This window comes from Rhinichthys klamathensis, unplaced genomic scaffold (assembly GCF_029890125.1).
Source record: "Rhinichthys klamathensis goyatoka isolate OS25496 unplaced genomic scaffold, OSU_Roscu_1.1 h1tg000412l_1, whole genome shotgun sequence".
Taxonomy (NCBI): domain Eukaryota; kingdom Metazoa; phylum Chordata; class Actinopteri; order Cypriniformes; family Leuciscidae; genus Rhinichthys; species Rhinichthys klamathensis.
The window spans coordinates 219,330-241,805 of NW_026606912.1; the positions used below are offsets into that span (position 1 = coordinate 219,330).

A 22,476-nucleotide genomic window follows, 5' to 3' on the forward strand; every position below is an offset into this window, starting at 1 on the left:
CCTTCAATGTGGGTTTGACATTTTTTCAAGTTTTATCGCCCATTAGGTGAACACTGAAAACTCAGATACCTTCAAAAAGAACAGCCACACCTCTTCAACAAACCACACAATTTGATCCTTCATATGCATAGCACAAATTGTACACAGTTCATAATAAGGGTTAAGGGCTTGTACAAATTTCTAACTGCAAGTATGTTGAATAGTAATGCTTGTCTTCATAAAAACTAATGATTAATAAATACAGTGACTGACAGTAGAAAAAGAAAGTAAAAAAGGCAGAGGTGGAATTCCCCTATTCTCCCACTAACTCATTCATAGGTGTAATATACACAGACACACTCAAAAACTTAGTTCTCTTACGAGAGGTTCTCTCGTATTGCGTAAGCTAGCTTACGCTGCGGGAAAAGATTCATCTTTGCTGAGATATTGAAGCCAAACATTTTTTTCATAATTTGTATCCATTGACAACGCAGTTCCTCTGCGGCAGACCTAGAGCAGGCTAGCTAGCAGCTCATTGGTTCGCTCAGAGAGAACTGCTTAAGCCTATGGGAGAGCGGGGCTGAACCCGCTTCCAATGAGAGGCGCCCGCGCGCTCATTGCGTCATGGCCCGCCAGAATGGGCGTGGCTATGGTGTATATAACAGTCTCTCCCAGGCTTATATGTTCATTCATTTCATCTTCAGCAAGCTGCACGCTTCTGCTGTCCTGAGAAAAGCCGTCGCCGTCGAGAAGGCATCACTCTAGCGAGCTCCCGGACCCTAAAGAAGCCGGCCGTCTTCGCCACCTTCAGCCGCCCTGCAAGCTAGCGCCATCCGACGACTGTATCCTTCTCTTTTCTCTATATATATCTAAAAGAGCCGAGCGTCTTTTTAAAGATGTCTCGTTTTTCCTGCGGCTCTTGCCGCGCTCCTCTCGAGGACGGAGACCGCCATGTCATCTGCGCTCTCTGCCTGGGACTCGAGCACGCAGAACTCGCCCTCGCGGATGGAGGATGCGACTTCTGTGAGAGCCTGCCGTTGTCGTCCCTGCGGGCACGACTTCTGGCAGCAAAATCCGCTCCCGCGCCGCCTCCCTCTTCGCCGCGTAAGAAGAAACGCCGCTCCCAGAGGCCGCCGGAGCCCCCTGCGGAACCATGCGGGCCGCCGCCGCCGCTTCCCGCTTCCCGCTCTCCCTCCCCGCCCCTGCCGGACATACAGTTGCCACCGAGTGGCCGCTCTGTCGCTTCCGATGACGCCGCGGAGGAGAAGGATTCCTGTTCACTGCTCGCATCAGACAGTGAAGAATGGTCATCTCTCGGATCCACGAGAGAGTCGGCGGGGATCCGCGCCGGGATAGAGGAGGAACTAATGCGCCTCCTCTCACAGGCCGTCGAACGCCTCGGTCTCGAGTGGTCTCCTCCACCCGAGCAGGCCCCGAACCGGATGGACGGCAGCTTTTTTCATCGGCGCTCGACCCCCGCGTGCAACCGGATCGCCCCATTCCTGCCTGAACTTCACACAGAGCTGACGAAGTCCTGGAATGCCCCGCTCTCGGCTAGAAACCGCTCCGATATATCCGCCTCGCTGCGCTCGGTGGACGGAGCCGCCGAAAAAGGTTACTCAGCCATGCCGCCCGTTGAGGACTTGGTCGCCGCACACCTCTGCCCGCCCTCTGCTAGATGGCGCTCTTCCTCCACGCTTCCTTCGAAAGCTTGCAGAGCGACCTCGAGCTTTCATGCTCGCGCCTACGCCGCCGCCGGTCAGGCCGCCGCAGCGCTACATTCTATGTCTGTCCTCCAAGTATTACAGAGCCATATTCTCCGTGAGTGGGCCGAAAGCGGTAGAAACCCCTCCCCCGCTGTCACGGATCTGAGAAGTGCTACGGACCTCGCCCTTCGCGCCACTAAAGCCGCCGCACAAGCTCTGGGGAGATGCATGGCCAGCCTTTGTGTAGCCGAGAGACACTTATGGCTCACGCTCGCCGACATGGGAGATTCTGAGCGCGCCGCGTTTCTTAACGCGCCCCTCTCCCCGACGGGCCTTTTTGGATCTGCTGTCACGGGAATCGTCGATCGCTTTTCCGAGGTCCAGAAAGCTACTCAGGCGATGAATTTGTTTCTGCCCCGCCGCGCTAGCTCTTCCGCGGGCCGCTCTCGCGAGCCTCCTGCCAGAGCTCCACCACAGCGCCCCCCTCCGCAGACTCAAACAGCCCAGCGCAGACAGGGCGGCCGCCCTCGCTCTCGCTCTGACAGCCGCCGCAGACCGCCGCCCCCACGGGGCCCGCGACCTAAGATCACGCTGAAGCCTGATCATCAGAAGTCTGCCTAGCAAAGTTAAGAAAACGACGGTGCTCTCCCGCTGCGGCCGGACCGCCGTCAAAGCTTCGCCCTCTGCCAGTCCCCGTTGTTTCGCCGACTGCTGTAGTGTTGACCGCCACAAACAAGCCGGTGTCCCAGCCCGCTTGCGAGCGACAAAAAGCCGTTTTTACGGCTACCCAGAGAAATCTCAAAAAGAGAAAATTTGCCAGTTGTGTAGAAAATGTGCCCACAATCATGTGCTCACCCATACACACAAGCATAACATATCCCGTGTCTCTATCAGAGCCCCATCACATGAAACGGGCACAGCCCGCTCTAATATCAGAGAACATAAACACGCCCACGAGCTCGTGCGCGTGTCCCCTCTCTGCTCGCTCTGTTTCACGGCCCATAGACTCCTCTCTGAGTGCAAATCCCGTTGCCACACACATTCAAAGCGCGCCCGCTATGTGCAGCAATCAGGGCGATATAGCCATTCGGCCACTAGCCGCATGCTCCAAAGCGTGGGAAGCCATTCCAGGCATTTCCCCGTGGGTGCTAAGCATTATAAAGAACGGCTATCTGCTACAGTTTCGCCGCCGCCCGCCTCGTGCGCGCGCGCGGCTCGAATCTACTGTCAGCCCGCTGGCACGCTCCGCTCAGAAATTGCGACGCTGTTGCAAAAGGGCGCCATAGAGAGAGTCCCACCATCTATGACCGAGTCGGGGTTTTACGGCCGTTATTTTCTGGTTCCCAAGAAAGACGGCGGCCTCAGACCGATTTTAGATCTCAGGTCTTTGAACAAAGTGCTCATGAAGAGACCGTTCAAGATGCTCACTACCAGGAAACTCCTCGCGCAGGTGCGCCAGGGGGACTGGTTCATCTCTCTAGACCTGAAAGACGCCTATTTTCAGATCCAGATAAATCCCCGTCACAGGCCGTTCTTACGTTTCGCCTTCGAGGGTCATGTTTATCAATACGCCGTTCTCCCGTTCGGCTTATCCCTGGCGCCCCGCACATTCACGAAGTGCATGGATACGGCGCTCGCCCCCCTGCGGAGCCAGGGGCTGCGCATATTGAATTATCTGGACGACTGGCTGATTTTGGCCCAATCACAGACGGAGCTTCTGTCGCACCGCGCAGTTCTCCTCGACCATCTGAAAACGCTGGGCCTCTCTGTCAACTGGACAAAGAGCTCCCTTCAACCCAGTCAATCGATTTCCTTTCTAGGAATAGATTTGAACTCGGTCACGATGACGGCTCGCCTGTCTACACAGCGCGCGCGCAGTGTACAGCGACTGGCCGCCTCGTTTCAGATGGGCACCCGCACACCTCTGAAAACTTTTCAGAGGATGCTGGGTTACATGGCCTCAGCCTCTGCTGTGCTTCAGCTGGGCCTTCTGCACATGCGTCCGCTTCAGCTTTGGTTAAACAGCCGTGTACCCCACCGCGCGTGGAACACGGGCCGCCAGCTGATCAGAGTTACGCAGACATGTCTCACGGCGCTGCAGCCATGGACAGTAGCAGAATGGTTTCGACAGGGCGTCACGATGGGGACCTTTTCCCGCCGAAAAGTCATCTCGACAGATGCATCCAACACGGGTTGGGGTGCAGTCTGCGAGGGCTCACCGGCCTTCGGCCATTGGTCGACACAGGAAAGCCCCTTACACATAAACTGTCTGGAAATGCTTGTGGTCGAGAACGCGCTTTCGCGCTTCCTCCCGCTCATTCGGGGACACCACGTCCTGATCCGTTCGGACAACATGGCTGTGGTCTCCTATCTCAACCGTCAGCGCGGTGTCAGGTCCAGGAATCTCTTCCTACTGACACACCGCATTTTAGTTTGGTCTCAGAGCCGCCTGCTCTCGCTCAGAGCGACGCATGTGCCGGGCCATCTAAACGACGGTCCAGACATACTGTCCAGGAACCTCATCTCCTCAGGAGAATGGTCCCTGAACACACAAACGGTCCAAATACTGTGGCGGCTATTCGGCAGAGCAGAGGTGGACCTCTTCGCGTCAGAAGAGAACGCTCACTGCCCAATATTTTTCTCAAGGAGCGAGGACGCGCTAGCCCAGGAATGGCCTCGCCACCCGCTCTATGCATTCCCTCCGATCGCTCTGCTACCACAGGTAATTCAGAGGATCAGGGACACACGCCACTCGGTGCTCCTCATAGCCCCGCGTTGGGAGAGTCAGAATTGGGTTCCGGAGCTCACTCAGCTGTCACAGACAGCCCCGTGGCCCATCCCAGTCAGAGCAGATCTCCTCTCTCAAGCTCGCGGCACGATCTGGCACCCCCATCCACGGCGCTGGGCGCTACATGCATGGGTGATCAACGACTATTCGTCGATTTGCCAGAAGGAGTAAGAAACACTATCATACAGGCTAGAGCACCTTCCACGAGAAGGCTCTATGCGTCTAAATGGTCTGTGTTCTCAAAATGGTGCACCGACAAACATCTGGACCCACGGTCATGCGAGATGCCGTCTTTGCTTGTTTTCCTTCAAGAGATGCTGGACAAGGGCAGGTCCCCCTCCACTCTCAAGGTTTACGTGGCAGCCGTCGCGGCGTTCTCTGAACCCCGACGCGCTCAGTCCCTGGGCAAAGACGAGTTAGTCATCCGCTTCCTCAGGGGACCTAAGAGGATGAACCCTCCGCGCCCCCCTTCGGTTCCTATCTGGGATCTTTCTATAGTTCTCGAAGCTATGAAAGCACCCCCGTTCGAACCGCTCGAGTCTGTGGACCTAAAATCCCTTTCGCTCAAAACCATTTTTCTGACGGCTCTGTCCTCAGTAAAACGCGTGGGGGATCTTCACGCGCTCTCATCCAGCGCCGCGTGTCTCGAGTTTGGACCGAATGATTCTGTTGTCATTCTCAAACCTAGACATGGCTATGTCCCGAAGGCGATTGGTACCCCGTTCAGGGCTCAGATTATTTCCCTATCGGCTCTGCCTTCATCCGATAGTGAGCGCGACGCCAATCTCCTCTGCCCGGTGCGGGCTCTGAGATTGTACACTACGCGCGCTGCCGCGTTCAGACGCGCTGAGCAGCTTTTCGTGTCGTTTGGGGGGCGCACCAAAGGTCTGGCCGCCTCTAAACAGACACTGTCTAGATGGACAGTAGACGCTATCGCCTCTGCTTACGCATCTAAATGCCTGCCCTGCCCTCTGGGCATCAGGGCGCACTCCACTAGAGGCATGGCCTCATCGTGGGCATGGTCCTGTGGAATTTCCATTCATGACATTTGTGTGGCCGCGGGATGGGCCTCCCCGTCCACTTTTGTCAGATTTTACAACTTGGAAGTTCCCGCCTTGCAGGCAAAATTACTAGCTGTCTAACGACCAGCTCCCTAAGAAGCTGCATTACTGGGAGTCCCTCACACAACCGGTTCGCCCCTTGTGCTCTCCTTAAATGCTTATACACTTCATGTGCCCGCTCTGCCGGCCTCATACATGCTTATGTATACACTTCATGTGCCCGCTCTGCCGGCCTCATAATACATTCACTCCACGTTAAAAATCCCCCGGTATCACCCTGGGATTCATGAGTGGATTCATAGCGCGCACGGCGTTGACCAGGTGTTCCCGCAGCGTAAGCTAGCTTACGCAATACGAGAGAACCTCTCGTAAGAGAACGAATCGGTTACCTAACGTAACCTCGGTTCTCTCTAGAAGAGGGAACGAGTATTGCGTTCCCGGCCGTGCTTGCGCTACTAGCGTTTCGCTTCACGCTGAAATAAATCAACATATAAGCCTGGGAGAGACTGTTATATACACCATAGCCACGCCCATTCTGGCGGGCCATGACGCAATGAGCGCCTCTCATTGGAAGCGGGTTCAGCCCCGCTCTCCCATAGGCTTAAGCAGTTCTCTCTGTTCTCTCCAATGAGCTGCTAGCTAGCCTGCTCTAGGTCTGCCGCAGAGGAACTGCGTTGTCAATGGATACAAATTATGAAATAATTTTTTGGCTTCAATATCTCAGCAAAGATGAATCTTTTCCCGCAGCGTAAGCTAGCTTACGCAATACTCGTTCCCTCTTCTAGAGAGAACCGAGGTTACGTTAGGTAACCGATTCGTTTTCCTTCATTAGCTACATATTTAACAGGTAACAGGTAACAGGTACAGACTCGGTACTATTGTACTCAATGTTGTCCCCCTGTTGTCAATTTTACACATCTTTAAATCACCAAAATTACGTTTACATTTTTTTTCCTGTGTAAATAATTTCTTCATGCCTTAAAATAGATTGAATGTAATTCTACACCCTTGCTTCATTTAGGATACATGAATATGCAAACCAGTCCCCGCCTCCACTCACTCACAACAAGCTCAGACCACCTGATCCACTCAGTAAACTTTAGTGTAGTAAACGCTACACCTGGCTTCTCTTGAGACTCCACTGCTTCGCAGCAGTTAATGATATGCTAAAGCGCGCCCACGTTGACATTCTTTTGACTAAGAAAACAGGCGTGTTTTCAAAATGCGTTTTTGAGACTGTCTTTAGTATACGGCGGTTTTAAAGACAAAATACTCAGTTTTCCAATACAATTGATGTTGACTGATGAATTTGTACATGGTTTGTCTTAAAGCACATTAAAAAAAACACAAACATATACATTGAAAACTTGATTTTCACCACAGGAGGTCTTTAATTCAGCCAATCAAAAGAACAAGATAAAACCAGTACACGGAACAAAAACACTGCACTCAATCTTTGACTTCCCAAGGTCATATCTCAGGGATTGCAGTGACACAGTGGCCATATTTGAGAGCAAGTCTGTGTGACCACTATGGTTAATGAGACCCTTATTGGTAACCATGGTGATGAGGTATGTGTGGGCAGCAAGCTAAACTGAAAGAAACAGTAAATCTCCACACCTCACGTTTCCTTGTTAGTGAACAACACATTAAGAACCCTTTTGTAACGGTGGTAATCAAAACAGTCTGGGTTGAATCACAAATGAATAGGTCAATTAGGGATGCACCGATACCGATACCAGTACTCGGGTGTCGGTCCGATACTTTGCTCATGTACCCGTACTCGTAAAACTACCCCGATACAACGCACCCCATACCATTAAGGCGCTGCACCGCTTTCTCCTTTCCACAAACGCTTCCACTCCCGTGGCGTCTGTCGTTGCTAAGCAACCATGAACATAGGTGCACCGCATGCACGTCACGTTGCTTCTATTATGAGCGCGCTTACCGCACGGCTACATTTGAAATAACGAATTTGCACGCGATATGTGAACAGCCCCTTATGGCAACGTGATATTAGCCTAACCTCTCGTCAGTTGAGCAGGTAGTCGGAGGAGGAGTAATGTCAGCCATTTGGAGATATTTTAAGATAAGCGATGATGATAAAAGTAGAGCAGACTGCAAACTATGTTCTGCTAAACTGTCAAGAGGAGGGTTGAGAAATAGCTTCTTTAACACAAGCAATTTGATTATACAAGTTGTATATTTACTTTGTTACAGTCAGAAAATGAAAAACATTTGATGAAAATAAAACATTGTTAGAAGAACTGTAATGGTTTTATTACGAACTCATATCGGTACTTGGTATCGGCAAGTACCCAAATGTAAGTACTTGTACCTGGTCTGAAAAAAAGAGGTATCGGTGCATCCCTAAGGTCAATAACTGCGCACTTGCTCACCTTTTGTGCAGGCACACAGCCGGTCGGTGCCTGAGCAGTAGGTAACAGAGACGAAGGGGTCCACCTCCTCTGTCCCCTCTTTCTTGGGTGGCTCCACTTTTGCTAATACCTCTAGGTTGGACAAGTCCAGAATCATGATGTAACCAGCCTGTGTAGTCACCACCAGGTGTCCGAGTCCGGCCACCTCTCCTCTCTTCTCCTTCCCAGCGGCTGCTCCCGCACTTGGGCCAGCCGTCACTGTGGACGCCACTGTCCCCGTGCCATTTTTGAGCCCAGAGGGTGTCGACTCCTCAGACGTTTCCTCTCCATCGTCCTCTCTGCCATCTAGAACATCTGGCGGCAAGAGGAGGAGAGATGTGACGGCATCCCGTGGGTCACGAATCTGCTGCACCTTCACTGGTTCCTCCTCCAGGGTCACGATGCGGGTGGAGTAATTTAACTTGTAGAGTGCTAAGTATCCGCCGCCACCACTGCCCCCCAGAGGCCTGGAAGTATGGGCCTGCTGCTGGTCGTGAGGGGGCAGGATGAGAGGGGTCTGTGGAGGAGAGATGCCCGAGTGGGGGTCATGCCCATTGGCCAATGTCTGTCCTTTGCGATGGGCACAGAGGGCCGAGTGGAGACGGTTAAGGGTGTTTAACACCTCCACCTGATTGATAGCACTAAGGGACTCTACGGAGCATGGTTGAAGACCGACTAACAAGTGTAAGCCATCGCTACAGGGCGTTATGGAGTCCACATAGAGGTTTTCTTCTTCTAATGCTTTTGGCAACCGTAAGCACTGCACCAGAGAGCCCGGCCGTGGTGCCAGTGAGCTCCACTTTTCCCCATCCAGAGGTCCGAGCCCAGCCGCCGCATCCGCAAACTGCTGGATGTATGTGATGGGAGGGTCCTGCAGCAGCAGCTGCTCATGTGAGTCAAACTCCATCTCGATAATCTGCGGGACGGTGAAGCCCTCTTCATGAAGTCCTTTGCTCATCAGGTTGTTCATTTGGGTGAACACCTTCCCTGAAGACTTCTCGTCTGCTTCCTTGATGCTGTACAGGAGAAGTACGGGCATAGTCCTATGCACAGGGGTGGCTGGTGGAAGCTTCGGGGAGCCCAGGTCTGTGGGGGGATTACAGGACTCGATTTCCATGGGACCCTGGTCTGTTGTAAGCCCCTCAGGGGCAGCAGTCCTTACTGGGCTATCCATGGAGCGACGAGACGGAGGGGGAACTAGTGGAGAACTAGCCGCTGACCGGTAGCTTAGCAGTCCGCCGGCCAGTAGGCAGGGGAAGGGAATGTTGTGGTGCTCAGCCAGCCTATCCTTTGCCTTGTCAGGTTTAGGGGGGCCCAGTGAGTGCTGCGGGTTGGCCCCCAACTCCTCCAGGTCTTTAACAGTGTCCTCCAGCACACTGGCCACCACCTCCCACTGCAACTTCTCAGGCTGCTGTAGGACACTGAGAGCTGTGACTCCCAAACTCACCTCCATCGTCTCCTTCTGACCCAGTGGGCCTACAAAAACATAAGGAGGAAGAACAATAAGTAGGATGCTTATTGACAAAACTGGGTGTAGATATAAAAACAAGTGATGAATAAATGTTGTTAATTCATGAAAATCAATGTTTTACCTGTGACTGACTCTGATCTGGAATGCTCTTCGCTGTCCGAGTCCTCTATCTGGTCATCGCTAGATACAAAAACACAGGAAATGTTCAATAAACACAATAATAGGGTATGATGATTTAAAATAATTTGCAAAAAGTGTGTAAATGTGGGTTTAGCACCTGTCCCCCTCTAGTTTGGGTAAGTCAGAGCAGCAAGTGGCCTCCTCTAGCCAGGAGAGCGTGGGTCTGCGTGATTCTGTGCCCGTGAGAGACTGCTGCTCGCTGCCAGACAGGATCAGCTGCCTCAGGATGGCTGGGTCATATGGGTTCACCTCGAACTTTAAATGCACCTGCACAGGAGAGAAAAACATTGTAGTGCACTGAGATACAGGCGTATTGCATCTTTCACACACACTTTAGAGATGATCAACATACCTTCATAAGCTTTGAAACATCCCAGATGCAAATCTTCCCCCTTTTGGTTGCTGTAGCAAGGAAATGAGGGCAGCTACCGAACCCATAACACACGATTTTATCCGAACCATCTGCACTTGGACACTGAGCAGGGCTGGTGGCCAAGGTGACGGATAGTGGAACGTTTTGGGTGTGCTCTCCTTTCACAAATGGACAATTCGGAGAATGGCGCTCATGCTCAGACCTAAAGAAACATTAAATGTAGTAATGGAATTGTTAATAGCAATTGGAGGGATTGCAGCACTTGGCCTTCGTTAAGGTACATTTATTTAAAGCTTTTCATAGCGTGACATTGTGGGCTGATTTTAGTGGGATGCTTCTCACCAGGGCTCATCTGTAGGTTCCCAGCACACCAAACACACACTGCAGGTGAAGCACATGGCCCGGTCATCACCTGTAGATGCAGGCTAGAAGGAAGAAGAGCGAGCTGTTAGCTCCATCTACAGTGCAAAAAGACATTCAGGGACCTCACTAAACAGATAAAAATAGACCAGTCAAAAGACAACAGGTAAATAAACCGATGTTGTGCAGTGAATAAAGACGATAAATCATTGCACTCTATAAATGCAATAGTGAGTGTCATATGACCCAAATAAGTGATTTGATAAGCACTTTTTTCATTTTTTTTTTTTTACTTTCTCTTTTTTTGTCCAACTTCTTTATTTTCAGTACAGTCCTTTAAAGGGGTCATATAATGGTACATGCACTTTTACAAGTTGATTGTACTGAAATGTGTGTTGGCAGTGCCTGTACACAAACATCATAAAATGATAAAAATCCATCCAGTGTTTTTGTTTTAATCTCCCTATATGTTTTCCCCTGCCTTAAATCGAGCTGTTCGACCTTATGACATCACACGGTCGGACGCCCCTCCCGCGATTGTTGATTGACTGCTGCGTTTCAACACAGACCCGCCCTCGCTCGTGAGCCAGCTGTCAATCATAGTCTGCGCGGACCGGCGCGGTCATTGTTGATATGCTGGAGCACTGTCTATGAGCAGAATGGCGTCTAAGCGATTGTGGTGTTCTGTTCTTGGGTGTAATAACGAACACAGCAGTCATTTTAATGTTCCTAAATCCGAACCGCTGAAGACGCAGTGGCTGAGTTTGTTTTCGAAGGGAATATTCCCCAAGAGCAACGTCAATGCTTTCATATTTGCGCGAATCATTTCACACACCAGACTGCTTATAAACGAGGAGGGTCAGTATAAAGCTGGTTTTGCTAAGAAGCTGCTCCTCCTGCTGAACCTCCAAAATAACTGAAGTGAGTGTAACGTTTTATTAACCTTTAATATTTATATTAATCTTTGCAAATCGCTAGATGCACGCTTCACAATGAATGCGTCTAAGGTTTACACTCAGGGTACATTACGGCATGTTTTCTATGTACGACGTTCTCAATATAATTCATAACCCCACGTCTATACTGAACAACGCGTTATGGTTATTGTGTTATTGTGTTACAAACAGTGTACACAGAACAAAGAGGCGGGGTGAGCAAAGCTCATTATCATTTAAAGTCATATGCACTGAAACGGCGTGCTGAAAACAGAGCTGTTTTTGACCAGGTAAAATAAGTGTTTTCTTACAATACTAATGAGAATTTTTAATTAAAGTATATTACAAACTTTTAATTTAGACTCTAAAGAATCATATTAGCTTGTACAAAAATGGCATTATATGACCCCTTTAAGGTAACTTCAGTTTATAATTCATCACATTTTCCAGTTTCGTTCTTTATTTCTTGAACTAACAGAATGTCCCTTTGCTGTGGCATCACCCTTTCATCCACAACACAGAGCCACTGTTCTCCCCTCGCTCTGTTCAGTTGGCATGACAACAGGGAACATGGGTGAGAGGAGTAGTGTGGTCTCCTTGGTTACAGCGCAGCTCAAACCTTCTTGGCATGCATGGTGACACGAGTAGAGACAATACATCAGGTACCATAGCAGCATCGGGAATTCCCAGATATCAAAATAAAACTGAAATCAAAACATTCATGAAATGATCTTTGATCTCATAATAGCCACTTCAAACATTCATTGACGGTTAATGTTTAAATAAACCTGGATTTATTACTTCTTTTTTTACTGTCTGAATAATTCAAATTTGTTTCCTTTCATTCTTGTTGACCTAGTCTGTATCACTATTTGGAAGTGCAATAATTTTGAGCTCAATCCAGCTTTCACAATCAGTCAGTGGCCGGGATCAGACTAGAGGAGATTTTAAATCTAACCGATAGTGAAATCTGGTTGCATCACACACATAAGGAGAATCTTCACAGATTTTCTTCTTTCAAATCTCAAACCTGCACACATTACAAGATTTGAAAATTGTGGCACATCACACACTACAAGATATTTTTAAGATTATAATGCCAGATTTAGCACCTCACGGGGAAGCGGATGTACTGTGTTGCGGCGACTTGCTGTGGAAATTATACGAGGACACATTATAAAAGGCAGTCATGTTGTTACCACATTTCCACCACATTTTTCAGGTGTAAATACCTAGAGTTTCCACCTGAAACTCCTGTAGTCTTATAAGCCCGGCTTATGAGGAATCATTCAAACACCGAAAAAAGAAACCAAAAATAAAACATACCACGCAAAAAGCAAAGCGGACCTGAGAAGAGAAAGTTAGGGCAAAATTTAAAGGTGAGTCAATTTTAAACAAAACATTGCCATGGTGATGACACAAACCTGGTGATAAAAGCCCGCCTGGGCCATTGGATCAGGCTGAGCCCATCTGTAGCCAGAATGAGGCCAGGATGTGAACGTCTCTCTCCTGTTAGCTTCACTGTACATCAGAGACCTATACACATCACACAAACACACACAATATTAAGTGAAACAAGATCTTTGGTGAAGAGCACACAAACCTCAAACAGACCAACAAATAAGTCTACATCCTCACTTTACATAGCTTTTTACACTTTATTTAGAAAACATGAGATGTGCTTGCCCAGGGTAAACCTGCAGCCATGAATATGGGGTGTTCTGGGTGGTTTCCAATGTGTTTTAGTGTGGTTACTTAAGGTGTTCTGGGTGTTTTTAGAGGTTTTTCCTTATTGCAACCAGCTGAAAGACACCAAATCTCAACGATTTACAGGTTTACATATGTGGCTTTGGTCCAATCATCAACATAAATCCCATCGTTCGTCAAGTGATAATGGAAAGTCTGATTGTTTATAATAGCACACCTCTCAAGCACTATTTAAGGTAACCTTTACAATTCAGAATGCTGTTATGCCATCACAAATAATCTCACACACATAAAAAAAATAAAACGGAAGTGGCCCTGTTTCATGCAGTTACCTGTCTACAGAGCGTCCGGGTCCAACACCTAGCTCTGGCCTTCCACTCGGTAAGAGGTAGGAGAGTCTGTCCATGACCGAAGAGGCGACCGATAGGGCCGCCACATTCTGATTCAGCTTTTTGAGCTCGTTCACGATGGCACTTGTCACCACTCTCAGCACGTGATGAGGGAGATGGAAGGTCACGGTCGCCCACTGGAGAGAGAGAAAAAAGACGGAGAGAGACATTCATTTTCAACAGCATTCACAGCAGATAGGCATGTAAGATAGAAAATGGAAATACTAGAAAGTGTACGTCTTTTTTAGGAGTCTGTAAAATCTGCAAAGATTTTTCAAGCTCGGCTGCCTAATTTCAGGCCAAAGCATCTAAACATTTCTAATCTGAAAAGTCAGAACAAGCCTAAACAAGCTTGTTAACAGAAATCCTGGCTTATTTGAACTTCACACTCATTTAAACCGCCGATGTTCAAACAAAATGTGAAATAACTTTCCAAGAGCCAGGAAAGTTCCAGAACCCAGTGTAGAGGTCTGACAGGGGTCATTTGACAGCTAGTGAGAAATCCATCACCGTAGCTGATGCTCATTGTTACAGCAGTGCGATCTGGATGTCAGCCAAATTACAGGGGGAAAAAAGGATGCTTGGATGACTACACCAGGGAATGCTGCACTTACTTTCATTTTAGCACATGAGGCTTATGCCATGGTCCACTGCAAAACTGACAGGACTGCAGTAATATACTGATGGTTTGGAGGACGCAGGGGAGAAACATGCCCTCATTATTAACCTCACTGGTCAATTTATTTTAAGAGTGCTGATCTAGGATCAGTTTCGTGCCTCTTAGATAAATATGACTCATGTAAAAATACCAAGATCAGCATTTATAAAGGGGTTCTAATAAACACAGATTGTAAATAAAGGAGGCGATAACCGCTTATCTTGTTTTCTCATTACACAGATGTGATCTGTAGACACTAACCACAAAAGACTAAAGAAATAGCTGCTCTCTGTACACATTTTGCATCTGATACAGAGACTTCAGTAATGAGAGCTCAAGATCAGCCCTAGAGTCAAAGAAAGAAAGAAAGAAAGAAAGGAGGAAAGAAAGGAGATGGATTACATTTAAAGTTTTTATTTAATTTTATTTTTATAAAGTATATACTATTTATTTTATTTATTATAGTTAACTTATGCTTTATTTTGATGTTCATTTATTAATTTATTGTTTTTTATCATTTATTGTTACTGTTATTTTATTATTACTGGCACTTTTATTTTTATTTTTATATTTTATTTTATTTTTATAAACCATTTAAAGTTTTTGTTATTTTAGGGGTGTAACGATACACGTCATTATTCGAAACAAATCGTGATACTGAAATCGTGATACTGAAATCGTGATACTGAAATCGTGATACTGAAATCACGATACTATACTATCGATTTATTTAAAGCCAAAATAAAGAGAGGTTGCTGTGACTATCCTGTGCTCACTATGTCCCGCCTCTTCCGCTATTAATGCACTATACATATAAGAATAAACTATCTAAAATGCTTAGAATAATCATACTACTAAAACTAAATATGATATGGTGATTTTGTTTGCGCTTTTACTATGAGGGGCGGCGTTCCAGATGTGTGCGCTTCAGATGATCAATGCAATCAATCACAGTTCTAATCGCAAGAAAGCACGTCAAAATTACTATTCCCAAACTGTAAAAGGTTAGTTCATCCAAAAAAATGTATTCTGCATTTACTCACTGTCATGTTTTCACGTGCCACGCAAGCATTTTAAAGTCCGTGTTTACTACACTATCGTTGTTGTAAACCTGTTCATTATATAAAGCCATCATGTCTTTTCAGAATACTTGATTTGGATTAGACCACTCAACTGTTTTCATAGTTAATTTTATTATGCCTTTATGACATTTTTTGGATCGTTTAAGTTTTAGAGGAATGTCTAAATGGAGATAGAACAGAAATCTCTCAGGTTTCATAAAAAATATCTTCATTTGTGTTTGGAAGTTGCACGAAAATCTTATAGGTTTGAAAAACAATATGCGGGTGAGTACATGACGACAGAATTTACATTTTTGGGTGAATTAGCCTACCTGATAAATACAGTAAGCCGAGCCTTGGATAAAACTAACTCTCTAAACGAATCATATCGTTTACATCAATGATACATATCGTTGCATTTTCATCTCGATATAACAATGTATCGTTACATAGTTATTTAATAGTATATCAGTTTTCTTATGCTTTTTATTTGTTGTTACTTTTTATTTTTTTATTTGTTGTATACTGTTTATTTGTATTGTTTTGTTATTACTAGCACATTTTTATTTATTTTTTTAACTATTTTTATTGAATTGATTTTGATTAATTGTATTTTAGTTTAGTTTATTTTGTTGTTTATTTGTCATTCGTTGGATATCGTTTAATGGTATTGTTATTACTGCAGGCACATTATTATTATTATTTTTAATTATTTTTATTTCATTTGTTTATTTGTTTTATTGTATGTAAATCCCAAAAGAGTACATTAAAACTGAAAATTAAGAGAAAAAAAAAGAAAGCGGCTTTTGGTAAAGTTTTGCTGCAGAGAGTCCAAACACAAACTAAAGTCACACCCAATCATGCGTTACTCTATGAACTGAGTGTTCCTTTGTGCTCTTCTCTTTGCATTCTTACAGCAGCACATGGGACAGTATGCACGAACACAGAGAGAGTCTTAAGATGGACCTCAGCTCCGTCGAACTTCAGTGGCACAGGTGTATCAGTGTGAGTCTTTGATCATCCTCCTGTTACTGCAGGGCTACTGATACACCACCCAGCTCTGCAGCACCGCTGTTCAATACAGTGTGTGTGTGTGTGTGTCTCCACAGATCAGTCACTGTGAGGATGCATCTCATGAATAATCTATACGCTGTAATGCTACATGACTCAACTATTCTTGCTTATTAACAAACACACACACAACACAGTCAGATTGCATTACATCAGCAAACATGACAACGTCGACTGTGTCAGGAGTAGTGTTGTCACGATACCAAAATTATTGTTTCGATACCGATACCAAGTCAAGAATTGCGATTTCGATACTTTTTCGATACTTTTCCTGAAAAGGGAGAAACACTCTCAAATATCATTGCTGTGCTTTATTTTAAAACTGGGACAACATTCCAATCATAACACACTAATAAATGAAAATTTGAACAGCAGATAGGCTATAATAACCATTTGAACAAAATATGAAATATGAAAAATATAAAAAATAAATTAGAGCAATGACATTCAAGGTAAAAAAATAAATAAATTTAGCAGCATTATCTCAGTTATCATAAGAAACATAAGATTTTATCAATATCAATGCCACTGACGATTCTGCTTATCGATCCGATTCTTTAATGATTCTCTTATCGATTCATGATAGCATTGTGTGGAAAAAAGTAGTCATATGCTTTTTCGGGGGGAAAAAACAAGTGTTTTTATTTGTTTTATGTAATTTATGTAATAAATGAAACCTTATTACAAAGTGTTAACGATTAGTTATACACCGATTCAGACAGATCAGTTGTTTTAACCATTCATTAAAACGAATCGGTTCAAATGAGTCATTAGTTCGCGAATTGGACGTGTCATTATCGGACGTGTGCGCGTTGTGTGATTATCCAGGCGGTTACATCCCACTGTCATCACAGAAAACATTTCATGACTGGATAGTTTTTTTCGTTTATTTAAAGTGTGGTTTATGTCAGCTGAATGTGCGGAACGATTCAGAAAAGATAAGGCAACGTATTTTACCACAATTTACACCCAGCGGTAATTCAGAAAAAAAAACTCCGAATGCTCCACATGAAACTTTAGTCTCCCGACCTTACCATCGTGTCGAATTATTTTGATTAATATGTGCGAGGGAGAGAGAGAGAGAGCAAGACAGCGCTTAGTTTTGAGACGGTGAAGCCTTGTTTATACTTTCGCCTGGCTCCGCAGAGAGAGAGAGAGTGCGCGCGCGCGACCGGGGCTCGCTCACTCTCTCTCTCTCTCTCTCTCTCTCTCTCTCTCTCTCTCTCTGCTCGTTCAGTTCACGCGCCCTGTCACACGCGCATGAGGAGAAAAACACAGACGTCCATAGGGAGGCACTGGAAGCGTGCGTTGCACACACCAACATGCAATACTCTCTTACAAATCTGGAACGCGGTCATTCTTAGAAGTATCGATACTAATAAATTTAGGTATCGTGAAGTTTTTAATTTCCGAGTATCGCGATACTTTTGAAGTATCGGTGCACCGTGCAACACTAGTCAGGAGATTTTAATCCAACTTTTTGGGGTACACAAATTTAAGAAAAAGTAGCTTGCAAGAAGCTCTGCAGGCCTGAAACATGAAGCCAAATCCCAGCACTGCACAATAATGAATAGATGAGCAATACTACAACGCGTGTGAGGGAGAGAAGGAGAGAGAGCACCAGCACTGTGATTGAAGAACACTTTAAGAATGTATCCTACAATCACATCACTGACAAATCAGATATAGCTATATGAATTAAATAAAAACAATTCTTGATAGGACAAAATATGTTTTACATGGAAACATGTTTTCTGCTTTAGAAAAATGATAAAGGGTGCAATGAAGGCAAGGCAAGGCAATTTTATTTATATAGCACATTTCATACACAATGGTAATTCAAAGTGCTTTACATAGGAGGAAATAATTAAAACAGCTTTTAAAACAGCTAAATGAAGTTTTAAATAGGGATTAAAGTCACAATTCCGAGAAATTAAGCAAAAATTGTAAGAGAAATTTGTAATAGTGAGATAATCAATTACGAGGAAAAAAACAAACACTTATTAGGGATGCACGATATAGGATTTTGGCCGATATTCGATATGCCGATATTTTCAAACTAATTTTGCCCGGTGCCGATACCGATATATTTGTATTTTTTTAAGTGCAAAAAAAAGCTTATTAAAGCTTCTATTAAAGTTCTCAGTCAAGAGCAGTGTGTGATTTCCTCTGTGTTTTGTTGTTTTATTAACATTAACGGGATAGTTCTCCCAAGAATTTAAATTGTCATCATTTACTCTCTCAAGTTTCTTTCTTCTGTTAAAATTATAAAAGTTATTTGGAAGAATGTGGCTAACCAAACAGTTGCTGTACTTCAGTGACTTCCATAGTATATTTAAGCACAAGAAAGAAATGAATACAGGTTTGGAACAACATTAGAGTGAGTAAATAATGACAGAATTTTTATTTCTGGGTGCAGTATCTCTTTAAGGACAAGCGGCAGCATATTATTACTGTCTCTTTAAGAACTGTACGCGACGCGTCTGACAAGCAGATTTTCTCTGTTTGCTTTCACTTTAGACATAACCAACTTTGTTTATGTAAACCTTGTGTGTATTTGACAGTATCAGCGCAATAAGACTCGAAAGATTAGTCCAGTATGCAGGCGCTGTGACAGGCTTTTAGTTCCTGTGAGCGTCGGGTGTAACGCGCTCAGAAAAGCGGATGTTAGAACAGCGCATCAGCACGTGAATGATATGTTTACCTAGCAAGACTTTGACGCACATGCAAATAATGAACTTTTGTGAATTGCGGTGTCCCGTGAGTGTAACTCTACCTCTGCGTTTACATGTGATGTTATGTGAATGTGCGTCGCGTTGTACAGTGTGTTGAGATGAAGGCGCCAGAATTGAACTGATAGAATGCACGATACTATGATTTTTCTTCAAAAGCAGATCGTGGAGACATTTTAATCGTCCACGATCAAAAACCGTGATTATCGCACACCCCTAGTTGGAAGTTGCTGGCGCTCATGCTTCGTTCGCGGTCGTCACGTGCGCATAGCAAATCGGCTCCCTATCGGCAAGGCTCATCGGCAGAAATATTCATTTCGGCCGAAGCCGATGATGGTCATTTTAAGCTTTTATCGGCCGATACCGATGTTGTCCCGATATCATTGTGCATCCCTAACACTTATGAAATATGAAGTCCCAACTGTGAATCATTTCGGAGAAATACATTTGCAATTGGAGCTATAAAGTCATATTTAGGAGAAATATCGTATTTTCCGCACTATACGGCGCACCGGATTATACGGCGCACCTTCAATGAATGACCTATTTTAGAACATTTTTCATATATAGGGCGCACCGGATTATAAGGCGCATGAGATACTGCAGTCAAACGTTTGACTGGGTTTGCGTTATGCATCCACTAGATGTGCTAAAGGGAATGTCAACAAAACAGTCAGATAAAGTCAAACTTTACTCCGTTCACTCCCAAGGTAACGTTGTTCAAACGTTAAAGGAAAACTCCGGTCAATTTTAACATTGAGCTCATTTTTTGTAAATTTGGAGTGCTGTCAGTACAGATAACAACGACAAAAACCGGTGTTGCCTACACCGTGTTATCCTCTTTTTAAAATTTGCACCCTGTTGACCTAAACGGGACAAGTTTTAAACCTGCTTTTAGCCTCTTAACAACCTTAATGTGTCATTAAGTTACAAGTGCACAGCCATGTGAGTGAACACGGTGAATCTGACAGCGGTAAATGTGAAAGATGTGAATAAAAATGATGTTTATTCAGCCAGCTCACATACCCGTATTTTCTTCCTGTTTTCGGTCGAAGTCCACAGTAGGCCATTGTCGAGTGCGCGCGATCATTGGTAAAGCAACAGTGGAGACTCAGACTGTCAGCTGTCAGCCGATGACGGTGCTGTGTGGTGTTCTGAGAATATCAGCTCAAATGGATAGTTCATCCGGATCAGATGTTGAACACACGGAGGAGGTTTGATCGCGCGCGCGAACTCGACAAACAACTACTGTGGACTTCGACCGAAAACAGGAAGTAAATACAGGTATGTGAGCTGGCTGAATAAAGAGATTATTCCTGCCTTCGTGAAAGCTCGGATCACAGTTGAGACTGATATATCAGCCCAGGCATCCACGATCCATTGGCAGATAGTGGCGTAAGTCGCCCGGCGCTGTCTCCCCGTCTTGGTGAACGTGTGTTCACCATCCATATATAAGGCACACTGTCGTTTTTTGAGAAAATTAAAGGCTTTTAAAGGGATACTCCACTTTTTTTGGAAATAGGCTCATTTTACAACTCCCCCAGAGTTAAACTGTTGAGTTTTACCGTTTTTGAATCCATTCAGCCGATCTCCGGTTCTGGCGGTACCACTTTTAGCATAGCTTAGCATTAGGGATGTCAATTTTCACAAATTCCCATGATCGATCGTCGTTTAAATTAACGATCAATTAATCGATTAATCGTTAGCCTTAATACTGCAATATGCGTCTGCTGCAGTGCATATGGCCAACAGCATGACAGCGTCTGCAAATGCTGCTCAAACCGCTATGTTCCTCACCAAATTAATGAGAATGGTTTTAATCTAAATAAAGGGCTAGTAGGATTGTAAAATGTTTCGATGTGATTGATAATTAAATTACAGGGCTCGAATTTCGGCGCGGGTATTGCGCATAATTCTAATAATTCCCACAGGTCTCCCATTTATAATGCAGGACATTCCCGCAATCGTAATCCACACAGATTATAAAATCAAATCATTATTTTAACAACTATCTGCCAGGCGCAATTTCACAAACAGCGTGAGTGTTCAGCGGTGCCCCGTCTTCTATCTCTTCTCTCAAAATGTGTTGTGCAAGGCAAGCATCAAGCGCTGCGGCGACACACTCGCGTTTAGGAGTCGGGACATGACGGAATATTCACTTGCACAATCGGGCCAGCCGTGCATCGTGACTGAAGTTTACCATTTGCACGTCTTTTTAAGTCTTACCAGTTTAAACATTCAAGCGATTTTAAACTAATCAGTGCTCGTGCGCTCTCTGAGATGATCGATTTTCTATGCGCACATTCATAGAGAATCCGCCTCAAAAACAGCTGGCCAGTAACAAAAGTTATTTTTCGCGGATTATATTGCTTTAACACGCAAAATTGTGTCAATTTCGGTCTTCGTGAGTAGGCTATACTCTAAACATAGTCGATTTTGTCTTTTAATAAGCATAAAACGCATGCCAGTATAATGAACACAGGATCCGTGCACTAGCTCATTAATTTAGTTGTCAAAACAACAAAATATAGCTTTAAGTTAAAGGAATCAGGATTAATAGCCTATATATATTTAATTTATTCAGGACTAAAATACTACCCAGTGTTATTTTCCATTTGATTACTTTATTCAGTTTCTGTAGGCCTATATGAAGTTAGACCCATTGAAAAACTTTTCTCTTTATTTGTCTTTATTTGTATCTTTATTCTATTGTATTTTGTGCTACTTTTTTCAATTTAATTAAACAATTTAAATCAAGCTTCCTTGTGTTGTGTAAACTCTTAACAACAATATTACCCCATTGTAAAAATGCAATGATCGCAACCATTTCGGCAAGATAAATGTAATTTTTGTTTGGAAAAAAATTCAATATGACAGTCCCAATAGTCGTTATTAGTCGTGCATTGCCATTTGAGCTGCGCGCGCTAAAGATCACGCTGCGTCAATTCTTAACCAAATGCATCCAATATGAGATAAATCAGATATAGATAGGCGCACACAAAATAAACTATTACAACTTACATTTGCACAAAACAAAAGGCAGCGAATGCACACGGAAACTTATAGTCATGATGAAGGTGTAAAATAGTCCCAAACATAACTCCGGCGCGCTCGCTTATATGTTTCGCGGTTGAGCAGCACGCACGCGCATGAACCTGCTTAATCGATGATCGATAAGGTTTATCGATTAAACGTGTTATCGACAATTAATCGATCGTCGATTAATCGTTGACATCCCTACTTAGCATACATCATTGAAGTGGACAAGACCATTAGCATTTCTAAAAAAAAAAAAATGACCAAAGAGTTTCGATATTTTTCCTATTTAAAACTTGACTCTTCTGTAGTTACATCGTGCACTAAGACCGACGGAAAATGTAAAGTTGCGATTTTCTAGGCTGATATGGCTAGGAACTATACTCTCATTCCTGCGTAATAATCAAGAAACTTCACTGCCGTACCATGAGAGCAGCAGGCCTAATGATATGACGCAGCGCCTGAAAATAGTTCCGTTGTGTTGACGGAAGGTGGCCTATTTTCAGGCGCTGCGTCATATCATTACGCCTGCTGCACTCATGGTACGGCAGT

The 22,476-nt window shown here is 44.9% G+C and overlaps 1 protein-coding gene across 7 annotated transcripts in view; it reads right to left on the bottom strand.

Annotated features, from left to right (window-relative positions):
- Positions 1-22,476, bottom strand: part of birc6 (baculoviral IAP repeat containing 6) — a 137,690-nt gene that overhangs the window by 102,542 nt on the left and 12,672 nt on the right. For all 7 annotated transcript variants that reach the window (XM_056235020.1, XM_056235018.1, XM_056235017.1 and 4 more), the window contains exons 4-10: positions 13,310-13,503; positions 12,695-12,806; positions 10,318-10,400; positions 9,955-10,177; positions 9,700-9,869; positions 9,544-9,602; positions 7,934-9,427 (exon numbers count right to left, since the gene is read on the bottom strand). In XM_056235020.1, coding sequence (XP_056090995.1) covers positions 7,934-9,427; positions 9,544-9,602; positions 9,700-9,869; positions 9,955-10,177; positions 10,318-10,400; positions 12,695-12,806; positions 13,310-13,503 — 2,335 coding nt within the window. The remainder of the gene's footprint in view (positions 1-7,933; positions 9,428-9,543; positions 9,603-9,699; positions 9,870-9,954; positions 10,178-10,317; positions 10,401-12,694; positions 12,807-13,309; positions 13,504-22,476) is intronic.